This window comes from Channa argus, chromosome 12 (assembly GCF_033026475.1).
Source record: "Channa argus isolate prfri chromosome 12, Channa argus male v1.0, whole genome shotgun sequence".
Classification (NCBI taxonomy): Eukaryota; Metazoa; Chordata; class Actinopteri; order Anabantiformes; family Channidae; genus Channa; species Channa argus.
The window spans coordinates 17,220,832-17,233,804 of NC_090208.1; the positions used below are offsets into that span (position 1 = coordinate 17,220,832).

Genomic DNA, 12,973 nt, shown 5'->3' on the forward strand with positions numbered 1-12,973 from the left:
GCCTCTTCAAATTAGCAGCAGAGTGAGGTTAAGTCACAAGGCTATTAGCCATTTATCTTGAATAAAAGCTTTACAGGGCTGAAGGTAATCAACTGATTAGCCTATACAATAGTTAGTAATAGACATGGGGGCGACTGTGACACAGGTGGTGGAGCAGTCATCCATGAGCCCCAGGTTTTGTGGTTTGACTCCCAGTTCCTCCTGGAGACATGTCAAAGTATCTGTGGACAAAAGACAATTATTTATGTGCAAGACAAATCTCTAGAACAGCCTTCTTCCACCTACGGAACATTGCCAAAATTAGAAGCATCCTGTCTCAAAGTGATGCCGAAAAACTAGTCCATGCATTTGTTACTTCTAGGTTGGATTGCTGTAATTCCCTACTTCTGGGGTGTCCTAATAAGTCTCGAAAAAGCCTTCAGTTAATCCAAAATGCTGGAGCAAGAGTGCTGACTGGATTAAGGTGGAGAGATCACATTTCACCTTCACTAGCTTCTCTCCATTGGCTTCCCATAAAATCTAGAATAGAATTCAAAACCCTCCTCCTTACAGACAAAGCTCTTAATGGTCAAGCTCCATCATATTTAAAAGATCTCATAGTTCTGTATCGCCCGATTAGACCACTTCGATCCCAGAATACAGGCCTACCTGTGGTTCCCTACTTAAGATGCTATAGGTTTAGAGTGTTTGGGGGACTCCCGCAAGTGCAATGAGCAATGAGTCCTACCAAATGTATAATGTTTTGTTGTTGCTTTTTGTTGCTCTTTTCTTTTCTTCCTTCACTTTCCACTCACCTCAACCGGTCAAGGCAGATGGCTGCCCACCCTGAGCCTGGTTCTGCTGGAGGTTTCTGCTGTTAAAGGGAGTTTTTCCTCTCCACTGTTGCCTAGGGCTTGCTTAAGGGGGATTTGTTGGGTTGCTTCTACATAATTGTGTAGTCGTGACTTTAATATGTAAAGTGCCTTGAGATGTACATTGGCGCTATATAAATAAAATAAAACTGAATTGAATTAAACTGTCCAACTCCAATTATCCACATGGGTCAAAAAAGTATTAATAATTATTATGCTATGAAAAACAAGAAAACAAAACAAACATTTGTTCTACATTCTGAATCCTCAGGATTGCATTAACATTGCAAATTAATTGAAAGGGCAACAGCTTTCTGCTTGTCCATTCAGAGGTCACCAAAGTGGAACAGGTTCTGTTTAATGTGGGATACATTACAATTCTATGTTAGCAAAACAAACCTTTGGGATAAGTATTTGTTCATATTATAAGAGAACAAACAAGTTACTCACATGCTTTACTTCTGTAAAAGTGGCAACAGTATGATGGAAATAGCAAGTAAATGGAGTAATGCAACATTGTCGTTTGTTTTGTTTGTAAATACTACTTTAACATAACATTGAATAAATACAGATTATACTAACTAAAGTACCTGAAATAGATTACGTAAGTAAATGTACATTAGTTACTTTACACGGTCACTGCTGGTGCATAAAAGGATTTCTTTTGGGTCAAATTTGTAATGTAAAACCAATTATTTAGAAATTTTGTAAACTAATTTAGTTTAATTGTTAACATTGCATATTAGTTATCTGTCGTAACCATAAAGTAAGTCATTTGAAATTAAATGACTTAAACTTAGAAAAAATAAATAAAATTTATCTTTGAATTCAAAGATTTATTTAAAAAAAACAAATTCTAGGGGTTCCATCACCATGACAACCACCATGACAACCACCATGAGAGTTCCATAAGAAATCAAAGCTGGAAATTTCAAAACCCACCGTACACTTATGTCACATATTCTCATATCAGTCAGTCAGTAAGTAAACGACTGTCACTGAGTCTATACTGGTCAACAACATTGCATGTTATCATTTGTAACAACTGTATTTGGAATTTTGACTCGGAAGAACATCACTAAATTAAGCAGGTTTCCTGTCAAAGAAAAGTTAGTTTGACCTCTGAGTTCAAAACAATTGGAAGAGGAATATTTGAAAAAGTGACCAGCAAAACAATTATATTTGTGAAGAAGAAACTCCGAATGGCCCACATGAGTTTTTTGGTAAACAGAAAGAGGCCCTATTCTGAAGTCACCCAGAGAAGAAAGGTTATCCCAGGATGCACCTCTCCAGAGAGGAAAAGGAGGAAGGTCTCTCCAGAAAAATTCTCGAGAAAACGGCCTTGCAGTCAAATTTACCAGTACAGCGATACAGACCCAGATGTCCCCTCTCCACCAATGAAGAGGAGGAGGATGACCTTAGGTGCAGAGGTAAAAGACTTAAATACAGCAAGTACCTCTGAAAAACATCCATCTGTCATCCAAGTTCAGTGTCAGAAAATGACGCAGAACAAAATCAGGGCCTCAGAGAACGGGTCAAGAAAGGTGAAGGTGAAATAGGTGAAGTCAAAAACTAAACTTCATCGGGTCTAGTTGCATTCAGCATAGTGAGAAAGCAGCGCATGAGAACTTTGGGGAAAACTTTGGACTCACTGCCAAGGTGGAGTGGCATCCAAGAAGGTGTCCTTCCCCAGTTCTATGAAGAGCTGTCCAGACAAAGTCCCCCTGGCATTTTGGTTGTCCATGGTGGTGGCAACGGCCTGTGGCGGATGTCTGCAAAGGACCTGGTCCCTAAAATGCAGCAAAGAATGATGCAAGTCCATCAGAAGTTTCCTACAATGAAACTGGTCTTTTCCAGCATTGTTGAGAGAAAGGTGAGGACAATGGGATAGAAGTTCTTGGCAGCTTGGCTGGTGATGTGATCGAAACATCAAATAAACATATTTCTGCCAGATGTGATGAACATCACTGAGAGAGGCAACAAGATATTTCTGTCCAGGATTCACAGAGAACTAGAAAAGCTCCTGCAGACCTTTTTTTCCAATGGCACTGATTGACTCTGTGCAACATGCCATCTACACTCCCTCCAAAAGTTGTGAACGGTGAGGCCAATTCCTTGCTGTAGATTGAAAACATTTGGTTTTAACATCAAAAGATGAATATAAGACAAGAGATTAACATTTCACCTTTTATTTCCAGGTATTTACATCTGGATCTGATACAAAACCTAGAATATAGCACCTTTTGTTTGAACCCACCCATTTTTCATGAGAGCAAAAGTATTTGACAAATAGAACAGATAGACTTAAAAAAGATTAAATAGGTAAGACTTAATATTTAGTTGAAATCCTTTGCTTGCAATAACTGCATCAAGCCTGTGACCCACTGACATCACCAAACTTTTGCATCTTCTTTCGTGATGCTTTTCCATGCTTTCACCCCAGCTTCTTTCAGTTGTTTCTTTTGGAGGGTTACTCCCTTCAGTCTCCTCTTTAGCAGGTTAAATGCTCCACAGGGCTTGAGTCTAAAACCTTCCATTTCTTGCCCCTTATGAACTCCTTCGCTGTTCTGGCAGTGTGTTTTGGATCGTTATCTTGCTGCGTGACGAAGTGATTCTGTATCAGTTTGGTTGCCTCTTTCTTTAAATTGTCAGACAAAATGTTACTGTAGATTTCTGAGTTGTTTAATTTTTCTGCTGCCGGGGGGCGTTGTGGCTCAGTGGTAGAGCATAGGGCTGGGATGTAGAAGGCAGCGGGCTCAAATCCCTCCCCACCCTGGCGCTGGCTCGAGCCCAGACAAAATGGGAGGGTTGCAGCAGGAATAACACATGCCAAATCAAAGTGCAGAACACGTTCAGGTGTGGCCGACCCCTGAAGGGACAAGCTAAAAGCTGTTGATCTATTAATTTTGCTGCTGCCATCATGTGTTACTTCATCAGTGAAGTTTAATGAGCCCATCCCAGAAGAAGCCCTGCAGGCCCAATCCATAACATTATCTCCACTGTGTTCCATAGATGGGTTTGGATGTTTGGGATCATGAGCACATTCTTTCTATCTCACTTTAGCCTTTCCATCACTTTTGGCTTATCTCTGTACTTTTTGGCAAATTCCAGCCTGGCCTTCCTTTTCTTCTGTCTAATGAATGATTTGCATCTTCTGTTGTAGCCTCTATACTTTTGTTCATTAAGTCTTCTGTGAACAGTAGATTGTTATACCTTCACTCCTGCCCACTGGAGGTTGTTGCTGATGTCACTAACAGTTGTTTAAGGGTCTTTCTTTACAGCTCTCACAATATTTTTGTCGTCAACTGCTGTTGTTTTTTTGGTTTACTCATTCAACGTCTGTTACTTAGTACACCAGTGGTTTGTTTCTTCTCCGGGACATTCCAAATGGTTGTACTGGTTGTAGCCAATGACTGATTTATTTTCCATCTTCTCTCAGCTTCTTAATTGCTTGTATTTCATACATAGACAGCTCTCTGGTTTTCATGCTGGTTTACACTTCTTAACTATAAACGCAGTCTGAACAGGTATAAAAAAAAAACAAATCTAAAACTGAGCCTTGCCATTCAGTGCTATTTGTTGTTTGTTTCATAGGACACACCTGGGCAACAAAACGCACCTGTCAGTCACATGTTCCAATGCATTTGCTCACATGAAAAATGTAGCTCCAGGTGTAAATACCTGGAGATTAAAGCTGAAAAGTCTTTATCTTTTGTCTTATATTCATCTTTTAATGTCAAACCCTGTGGGTTTTAGTGTCCCATGGAAACATTGCTATGACAGTTGTCTACAATGGTTTTGGGAGACACTAAAGTGCCACCCAATCATGGTAACTATTGGCATACTTGGCTTTCTCTTGGATCCATTTCTGCTCATGAGGATTAGTGATGGAGACCAGGTGGTGGTGTTTCTTTCTGTATTAACTCAAGGCCAGGTCTTTTTTTATTTGATCTGGATAACCTTATCTGTTATGAAAACACAATTTGGAGAACTTTCATCAATCGATTATCTTATCAATTATCTGCAGCCTGGCTGTCCTGGTCCTCGGCTCCTGCTGCCATCAAGTAACTCCAATTGATGTGAAATTCATTGCTCATAAACTTACAAAAATGACCTATTGTTTTTGAGTTGATGTGCAACTGAAAAGGTCTGACAGTTTCATGGCTGTGTCCAAAAACTTTACTAATGCAAACTCCCAAACTACAGCATAAGAAAATAAACAAACGCGGTTATACTGTAATATGAAAGCAGGAAAGTCGCAGTGATAAAGTCAGACAATCTGACAGCTTGGTGAGGGAAATGAGGAGGTATATAAGCAGAGCGGTGAGAGCAGGTGAAACTGATTAGCGGTGATTAGTAAAGTGAAAGAAAATGTGACGGGACCAGGAACAAGGAAGTGGCTGCTAAATAAAAGTCATGAAGGAGGAAGGGAAGTTGGGCATCTTGACATATGCGGTGGAACAGTGTTCACAATTGGAGCTATGGTATTGATGGTATTACAATTGCAGCAGAGAAGTATGTTAGAGTGGAGCAGGACATGTATGAGAGCTGTAAGACCGTGGTGAGGTTTGCTGTAGGTGTGACAGAGGAGTTCAAGGTGGAGCTGGGTCTGCATCAAGGATCGGCTCTGAGCCCCTTCTTGTTTGCTCTGAGGATGGACAAGCTGACAGATGAGGTTAGACAGGAATCTCTGTAAACTATGATGTTTGCAGATGACATTATTGTAGTGAGACCAGGGAGCAGGTGGAGGAAAATCTAGAGAGATGGAGGTCTGCTTTGGGAAGCAAAGGAATGAAGCTTAGCCGGTGTAAGACACAATACATGTGTGTGAATGAGAGGGACCCAGGTGGAACAGTGGGGTTACAGGGAGCAGAGGTGAAGAAGGTGCAGGACTTTAAGTACTTAGGGTCAACGGTTCAGAGCAACGGAGATTGTGGAAAAGAGGGGAAGAGGCGAGTGCAAGCAGATTCGAATGGGTGAAGAAAAGTGTCAGGTGTGTTGTGTGATAAAAGAGTATCAGCGTGAATGAAAGGAAAGATGTTCAAGACATTGGTGAGACCAGCGATGTTGTTCGGCTTAGAGACAGTGGCACTGAAGAAAAGACAGGAGGCAGAGCTGGAGGTATCAGAGCTTAAGATGTTGAGGTTCTCTTTGGGAGTGAGGAGGATGGACAGGATCAGGAATGAGGACATCAGAGGGACAGCTCATGTTAGATGTTTTGGAGATAAAGTCAGAGGCCAGATTGAGGTGGTTTGGACATGTTCAGAGGAGAGATGGTGAATATATCGGTAGAAGAATGCTGAGGTTGGAGCTGCCAGGCAGGAGGTCTAGAGGAAGACCAAGGAGGAGATTTATGGATGTAGTAAGAGAAGACATGAAGTTTGTTGGTGTGAGAGAAGAGGATGCAGAGGACAGAGTTACATGGAGGCACATGATTCACTGTGGCGACCCCTGAAAGGGAACAGCCGTAAGGAAAAGAGGAAGAAGAAATGTAAAAGAAAAAGCTTAAAAAATGTTTTTTAGTGTATTATCAGCTAAAATGTACTATACAAATGTACATTATATAGAAATTAACCCTTAGGAGTTTATGATTGACCCACATGATTAGTTTAATGGGAAACATCTTTTGAAATGGTACATTGTGCTAAAATCAAAAGTTTTTAAAAACACAACTGCAGACTCCTAAGGTTAAAGTATTTTTCCCTTAATTTATCAAAGGAGGCTTTGGAACTTTTGCAATGATTTCTTTTATTTTACTTTTATTTTTTAATTTTATTTCTTTTGTTATTTTAATATAACTATTTCTCTTGCAAATGTGTTGATTTCGTTATGCTTATCTTACCTAAAGATCCTTCAAAACAGTTGACACACAAGTCAATCAGTGACCCAAAGCTTTGTTGTATTGAATGTGTCCAACCAAAACACATGTTGCCAAGTGATAGAAACTTCTTGCAAAATTATGAATCCCTAATGTATATGTGACCAACTCCCTATCACAAATTTCTCCAATCAATCAAAAATCAATCATCTATAAAACATGCTCCTCTTTGTTGCCATTTACAAGTCTGGATAAAACACAAGAGAAACCATTCAGAACGTTTTTTTGTATTTTCACAGTAATTTTTACAGTGTTCAGCTTTTCTCTCTGTTTACAGTTTTTCTCATTTGCTGAGTCACTTGTGTTCACTCTGAGATCACATTTCAAAAAACACATGCCAAAAAAGAAGCTCACTCCCCAAACACACTAAGAAAACTTTAAAAAACCCTAAAAACATGCACAAAACAAAAATGTTTCCTCAAAAAAAAAAAAACAACAACTAATGACCAACAAACCGGGTTCACTTCCTGAGTTCAACTCTTGAGTCCTGGAAGATCAGATATTTTGGGGAACAAAAATATATTTCACTATCTATGTAGTTGCAACTCAACATTTATGTTACATGACAACATATTTTCATTACATTCACAGGAAACGTAATGTGGTTAACATTACATTTTCCAGGAAAACACTTTCGTGTTTTCAGTTTAGTTTAGGAACTTAATTTTTAGGAGACAGGGTTACTGCACCTAAACTTTTTTGAGATGGTCTGTGATTTACAGTGAAAAGGAGATTTCTTATAGATTTTTTCTTGATTCATTCTTTTTTGTGTATTATCAATCAATCAATCACAGCTGAACACTGCAAATAAAAAAGTAAAAATACAGAAAGATAAAAATAAGCCAAATTAAATGTTTATATGGAAATATAAAACACTTTTATAGATCCAAATTTTACATTTGCTTCTGTCTGTACTGTAAGTGATCAGTATGAGAATGGGGCTCAACGCGTAGAACAGATGAAATTAAATTTGTTTGTAGAATCCATTTTAAACCACTTATTTTGTCCATTTGGTTCCATGGCTGCAGCATGGCCACACTCATTCGTCTTTTTAGGTAAGTCCCAGTTGTCATAGCAGACCGGCTCATCACTGACCCAAAACCACAAATCCAAAGTGCAGGTGTAGCGCAGTCCAATCCACAAATGGGTTGTTTTTGCTTTCTTAGCTTCCTCTTGTACCTCTGCCTGTATGTTAGGGGAGGTGATAGAGACCAAGTCATGATACTTTTTTCTGCAGTAATTTAAGGCCTCGTTCCATGTCTTGTCTTGTTTGATCAGAATCACTTTACCTGTCATAGACAAACAAAGAAATTTAAGTTACATTTTAACAATGAATTTCAACAAGAATTTAAAAATGCCATTATTAATATCAAAACAGTATTATTTTAGTCACTGCTTGTGTATTTTTTACCAGAAACAACAACAACTTAAGAAAAAAAAGAAAAAAGTACACTGAAGAGTAGGTTAGTTTATTGGTACTAAGAAAAAACTACTTTATTAAAAATGTTAAATAAATTGTTTTAGTAGTTTTAATATAAAAAAATCATGGAAATGATATAAAACTGGCCCCTGTAACTTTTAAATTGGTGATTGAAGAATTTTGGGTTGGGAGCTGCACACAAGTATATTAGGAATTCATAAATTTGCAAGTAATTTCAATCAGCTGGGAAAATGTGTTTTTCTTTTGTTTCTTTTTTAAAAAACAATTTATTCGACAAAGTTTTGGGTCACTGAATAATGTGTGTGTTAACTGTTTAGAACAAGGATGTAAGTGTGTAATTGTTAATACTGTAACGGCCCAGCTAGTCAACCAGTTAAGGGACTAGCATAGTTAGCCCAGGTGCATTATGGGTAAGGGCATGTAGATAGTTCTGTATGTTTAATGTTGAATGTGTGTAACTTGCGTTATGTTACTGAGGGTCTAGGTTTAGATGTTCTGGTTCTGTTAGTGGTTTTTGTTCTGTCAGTGTTGTGTATAGTAGTGGCCCTCGCGGTGACCGGCCCCTGTTTGGCGTGTTCCAAAAATAAACTTCATTATCTCTGGTGACAGGGAGAGCTGTAGAAAGGCAGGAGCTGTCTGTTTTATTGTTTCATGCTAACCAGCTTGAGACACTTGAGGTCGTGTGGTGTATGGGGCACAAGTGCTCTCTCTTCCACCTGTCATTTTGGGAAGTTTGCTCCCATGTTAGCCTGCTAGCGCCCGCTTAGTTTAGCCTTAGCTTCGCCACCTCCCATATTTAGCTCCCCTAGATGTGGGTTGAAGGTGATAATGAAGTGGATCCTAGTTTCATGAATCCTTTCACTTCCACGCTAAAAAATATATTTGCAAAGAATATTTCTGAAATTGGCAAATTAGGAATATTTCAGGTTTTATTTGTCAGATTATCAAACCTGCTTCAGAAGCAGATCCGCAAGTCAACCAGCTAACTGATTTTTTCTATTGGTTTGGTAAAATTTATTATTGTTTCATATAAATCATCACAGAGATTAGAATGCATACTTAGATATTTTTACATTACACTGTTTTCTAACTAATCATAGATATATATTTTCTAGTCTGTTTTATGCCTTTCAACTAAAATATGATTGTTAGGGTGTTAGGAAATGATATCTGAAAATATTATTTTTACCTCAACTTTCACATGTATTCCATGTCATTTCTGAGTAACTGCACAGCAAAGTCACTTCCATTTTTTTCAACAGCTTTCAGACAATAATATTTCTTAACAGCATCGCCACCCAGTGGATATAATCAATGTTACATACACTACTCAATGAGGTGAATCAAGATAAGTTTTCAGAGGTTTTACTACAGCAAAATAGCAGCAAAAAAAGGTCAACCGTGCAGTTACAATGTCACTTAAAGGGTTAAATGTAACTATAACTAGCCTTCATATATGCGTAGTTAAAAGTTTCAATCTGAACAGTAGAAGTGAAAAGTAACAGCAGAGCTTGTTCAAAACAGCAGCCTCTCTCTTCATAATGGCTTGTATGCAGCATAAGTAACATTTTGCCATAAGAATCTAATTGAAATGACAGAATAAACATCTTAACTATAGCATTATACTGTAAATTTAATATAGATATCATCTGGAGCAGGTGATCAGACTTTAGGTTAATAGTCTAAGTCTACCACAGACAGAAAATGTGGACAGTTACAACTTTCACATGCGTAAAATGCGGACCGCTTTGGTCAGCTTGGAGACTAAAGTTTTAATCCAGCAGGATCCTTCATGACGTCCATGATCCTTCATACCATACTTCTTACAGTCAAAGAAAAGGAGCTACAGTCTGCGGTACATTTGGTGGATCAGGATGTGATCATATCCGAAAGTTAGTGTCATAACTCCCCATTAAATAACTCTGCCAGAGTGTGATGTTGATGTACAGAGTGGACTTCCATATGTGATGCCCTGTTGTACTCATAGAGCACTAAACCACACACATCTCATCTTAAGTAGAACACAAATTATCCTGTTGTGAAGTCGTGGCCATTGGATAATCTTTTCTCCCAGATGCCACCGTGGGGGTTACATATGTGGGAACTAAACTATAGATAAATAAGTAACTAAAAATGCAAGAAGACTTTAAATTCAGTTGGATTTTAAGATTGATTCCAGTGCTACTCTTGTCCAGAATCTGAAGTTGATGCTATATAAAACTTTTGTTTTCACGCATTTTCTGAGAATTTCCCTGTCCACTGTTGATCCATGTTGCTGCCATATAGTCAGTCGCGGGTTTGAACCCTGCCTGCGGAATGGTCTGTAAAGATCACCTAGATCACCTAGATTGAATCCCAGCCCATCCACCAAGTGTGTGGGGGGTTGGGTTAAATGCAGAGCACAATGTACCACGTATATGTGCTCGATGACAACAATAAAATTCTATTTTGTTCTACAGGAACGATGCTTTATCTTTCCTGCATCTACATCAAATTTAAACAATTTCTTGAAAACTTCTTAGCCAAAAATAACAAAATGTTTTATAGGTAACCAATAACACACCTAGCAGGCTGAAAGCACACCTTAGAAAATGGTGCCCCTGTCCCCAAGTTACCACATTGTGCCATAACTTCATACTCTTTACAGCAGAAAACAGCTGAGAAAGCTATTTGCAAAACTCACCACTGTAGCAGATGAAGGGTTTTTTGTTATTACAATCATCAAAGCTCCATTTTCCTGCTTTGTTTAACACAGTCGTAGCACATTTCTTGTCACTTTGTTTTTTAACCAGATCGTTGGGTGATACATTGTCCCAGTATCTGAAAGAGGAACTACTTCCATCTGACCACCTCCAGGTGTCTCTGAACAGACCGATCCACAACTGATTCCCGACATTAAGCTGGGATTTCACATCATCCAGCTGTTTGAGTCCACTGATCAGGTCTGTGTGATTTACTCTGCAGTAGCTCTGAGCCTGTGGCCAGGTCATCTTCACATTGATTTTATTAAATTTTGTGTTGGAATGCTTTGATTCTGTGGAAACAGAAAAAGTGGACTTTTATCATCATTAGATTCTTGTTCCAAATGTAATGAAATTCCCTCCAGATGTTCCTGACCTAAGACATTGACACACGACAGACATGAGGTCACAGTGACATTGATCTTTTACCTTTGACCACGAAAAAGCTAATCGTTTTTTCATTTAGTCTCTTTTAGTCGAACTGCTTGGGGATCATTTGAGTGAATTTCCTCCATATGTTTTTAGTTATTGTGTTCACAAAATTGCAATAGATGGATACGACTGGACAATTAAAACAACTAAAAAAAACAACAACAATGCCTGCAGCCATAGCTGTTGCTGGTGCCAATACAGAAGGTACTGTACCAGCTGGCATTTAAGCACCCTGGCCAAGTCTGTATTGAGTATAAATATATCCAAATAGAAAATATCTGTTAGTTTGCTGTGCTGAACACATTAAAAGCATTATAAGCACATATTCTTACCACTGTAGCACATAAAATTGTGTGAAGAAGTACAAGGGAAATCCTTCCATTTGTTGTTGGTCATAAGTGCACAGTTCTCAGGGTTTCTTTTATAATCGTTTGGTTCTCCTGATTCCCATCTCGTCTGATTTTCATTGAACTCCACTTGTGGCTGAGACCAGTGCCACTTCCTGTTATCGTTTCCTGGGGGGCTGTACAGACCGATCCAGGCACTTTCTTGACTCTGTGTAGATTTAAGGAGTCTCTCCATGTCTGTCATTGTAAACACTGTGGCCAGGTCTATATATTTCTCTTTACATGATTTTTGGGCTTCGTCCCAGGTCTTTCCATCTTTAATAAAGTGGTACTTATAGAGGTGACAAGTGAAAGAGGAACAGTGACCTAAAAACAGAGGACATTGCTGTGGGGGATCTGATATCAAACTAAAGACATGGGAAGTTCAGACACACTCACTACTTAGAAAAACACTTTATCTCCATCAAGCAGTACTGTCTGAGTCCACATACTGTACTACAGTACTTAATTTAATTGTTATTGATAAGATCATGAAAGGAGGAAAATACTAGTAATACAACATTGGAATATTTATAAATTATAGCATTGCATGAATTTTTTTAAACAAACCACTTTTCTGTGAGTGACGGAAAAATCTGATAGATTCAGAAAGGTTTAATGTGCCTTTGGATTTTGTATTTTTGACTTAATAAATTTTTACCTTAACAAAGATAGATGATTGAAAAGTCACAGCTGTTTAAATTGAAAATCTGTCTGTAAAATCAGGAATATTGTTGCTAATCAGATGATGAACTTACCCATCAGAATGAGCAGAAACAGACTCAAGTTCATCTTTGCTCTGCATTAAACAAACAAAACTATTGTTTTAGCAGAAATAACCAGTTCTACTCGTTTGGTGAATTACACACTATGTAGCTGTCGGTCCAAGTAAAATAAAGTGAGTCTTTATTTTGCCAAATGCTTCACATTTGAAAATGTTTTAGCTTTTGAATATATCTCAGGTAAAACAGGTCATAATTAACACACCACTGTACAGTTTTGTGTTATAAAAATAAACAAATAATATCAAACCATTGTATTATTAAGTTATATAAAACTATCTAAAGCTCTTGATTTGTTTTAAATGTCCTGCAAATCAAAAAGGTAAATTTACTTAATAATGATTGAATATGAAATAGGATTCATGAATATCTACATAAACATAAATGTGCTTTTTAACTTACATCTGGTGATTTTTTTCTGTCCTTGCCTTTTGCTTTGATGTTTCCCCTTTGATGCACAGA

The 12,973-nt window shown here is 38.1% G+C and overlaps 1 protein-coding gene across 1 annotated transcript; it reads right to left on the minus strand.

Annotated features, from left to right (window-relative positions):
• Positions 1–7,646: 7,646 nt before the first annotated feature.
• LOC137136901 (macrophage mannose receptor 1-like) lies at positions 7,647–12,973 on the minus strand. The gene is made up of 5 exons (XM_067522681.1): positions 12,914–12,973; positions 12,488–12,528; positions 11,676–12,056; positions 10,854–11,204; positions 7,647–8,018 (listed from the first exon to the last, which is right to left on the minus strand). The coding sequence occupies exons 2-5, from the start codon at positions 12,519–12,521 to the stop codon at positions 7,672–7,674; spliced, it is 1,113 nt and encodes a 370-aa protein (XP_067378782.1). The 5' UTR covers positions 12,522–12,528; positions 12,914–12,973; the 3' UTR covers positions 7,647–7,671.

Coding starts and splice junctions, on each gene's coding strand:
- LOC137136901 (XM_067522681.1), bottom strand. CDS start 12,521: ATGAACTTGAGTCTGTTTCTGCTCATTCTGATGG. Junction 12,057..12,487: donor GTTTCTGCTCATTCTGATGG/GTAAGTTCATCA, acceptor CTCTGTTTTTAG/GTCACTGTTCCTCTTTCACT. Junction 8,019..10,853: donor ACCCTTCATCTGCTACAGTG/GTGAGTTTTGCA, acceptor TGTCTATGACAG/GTAAAGTGATTCTGATCAAA.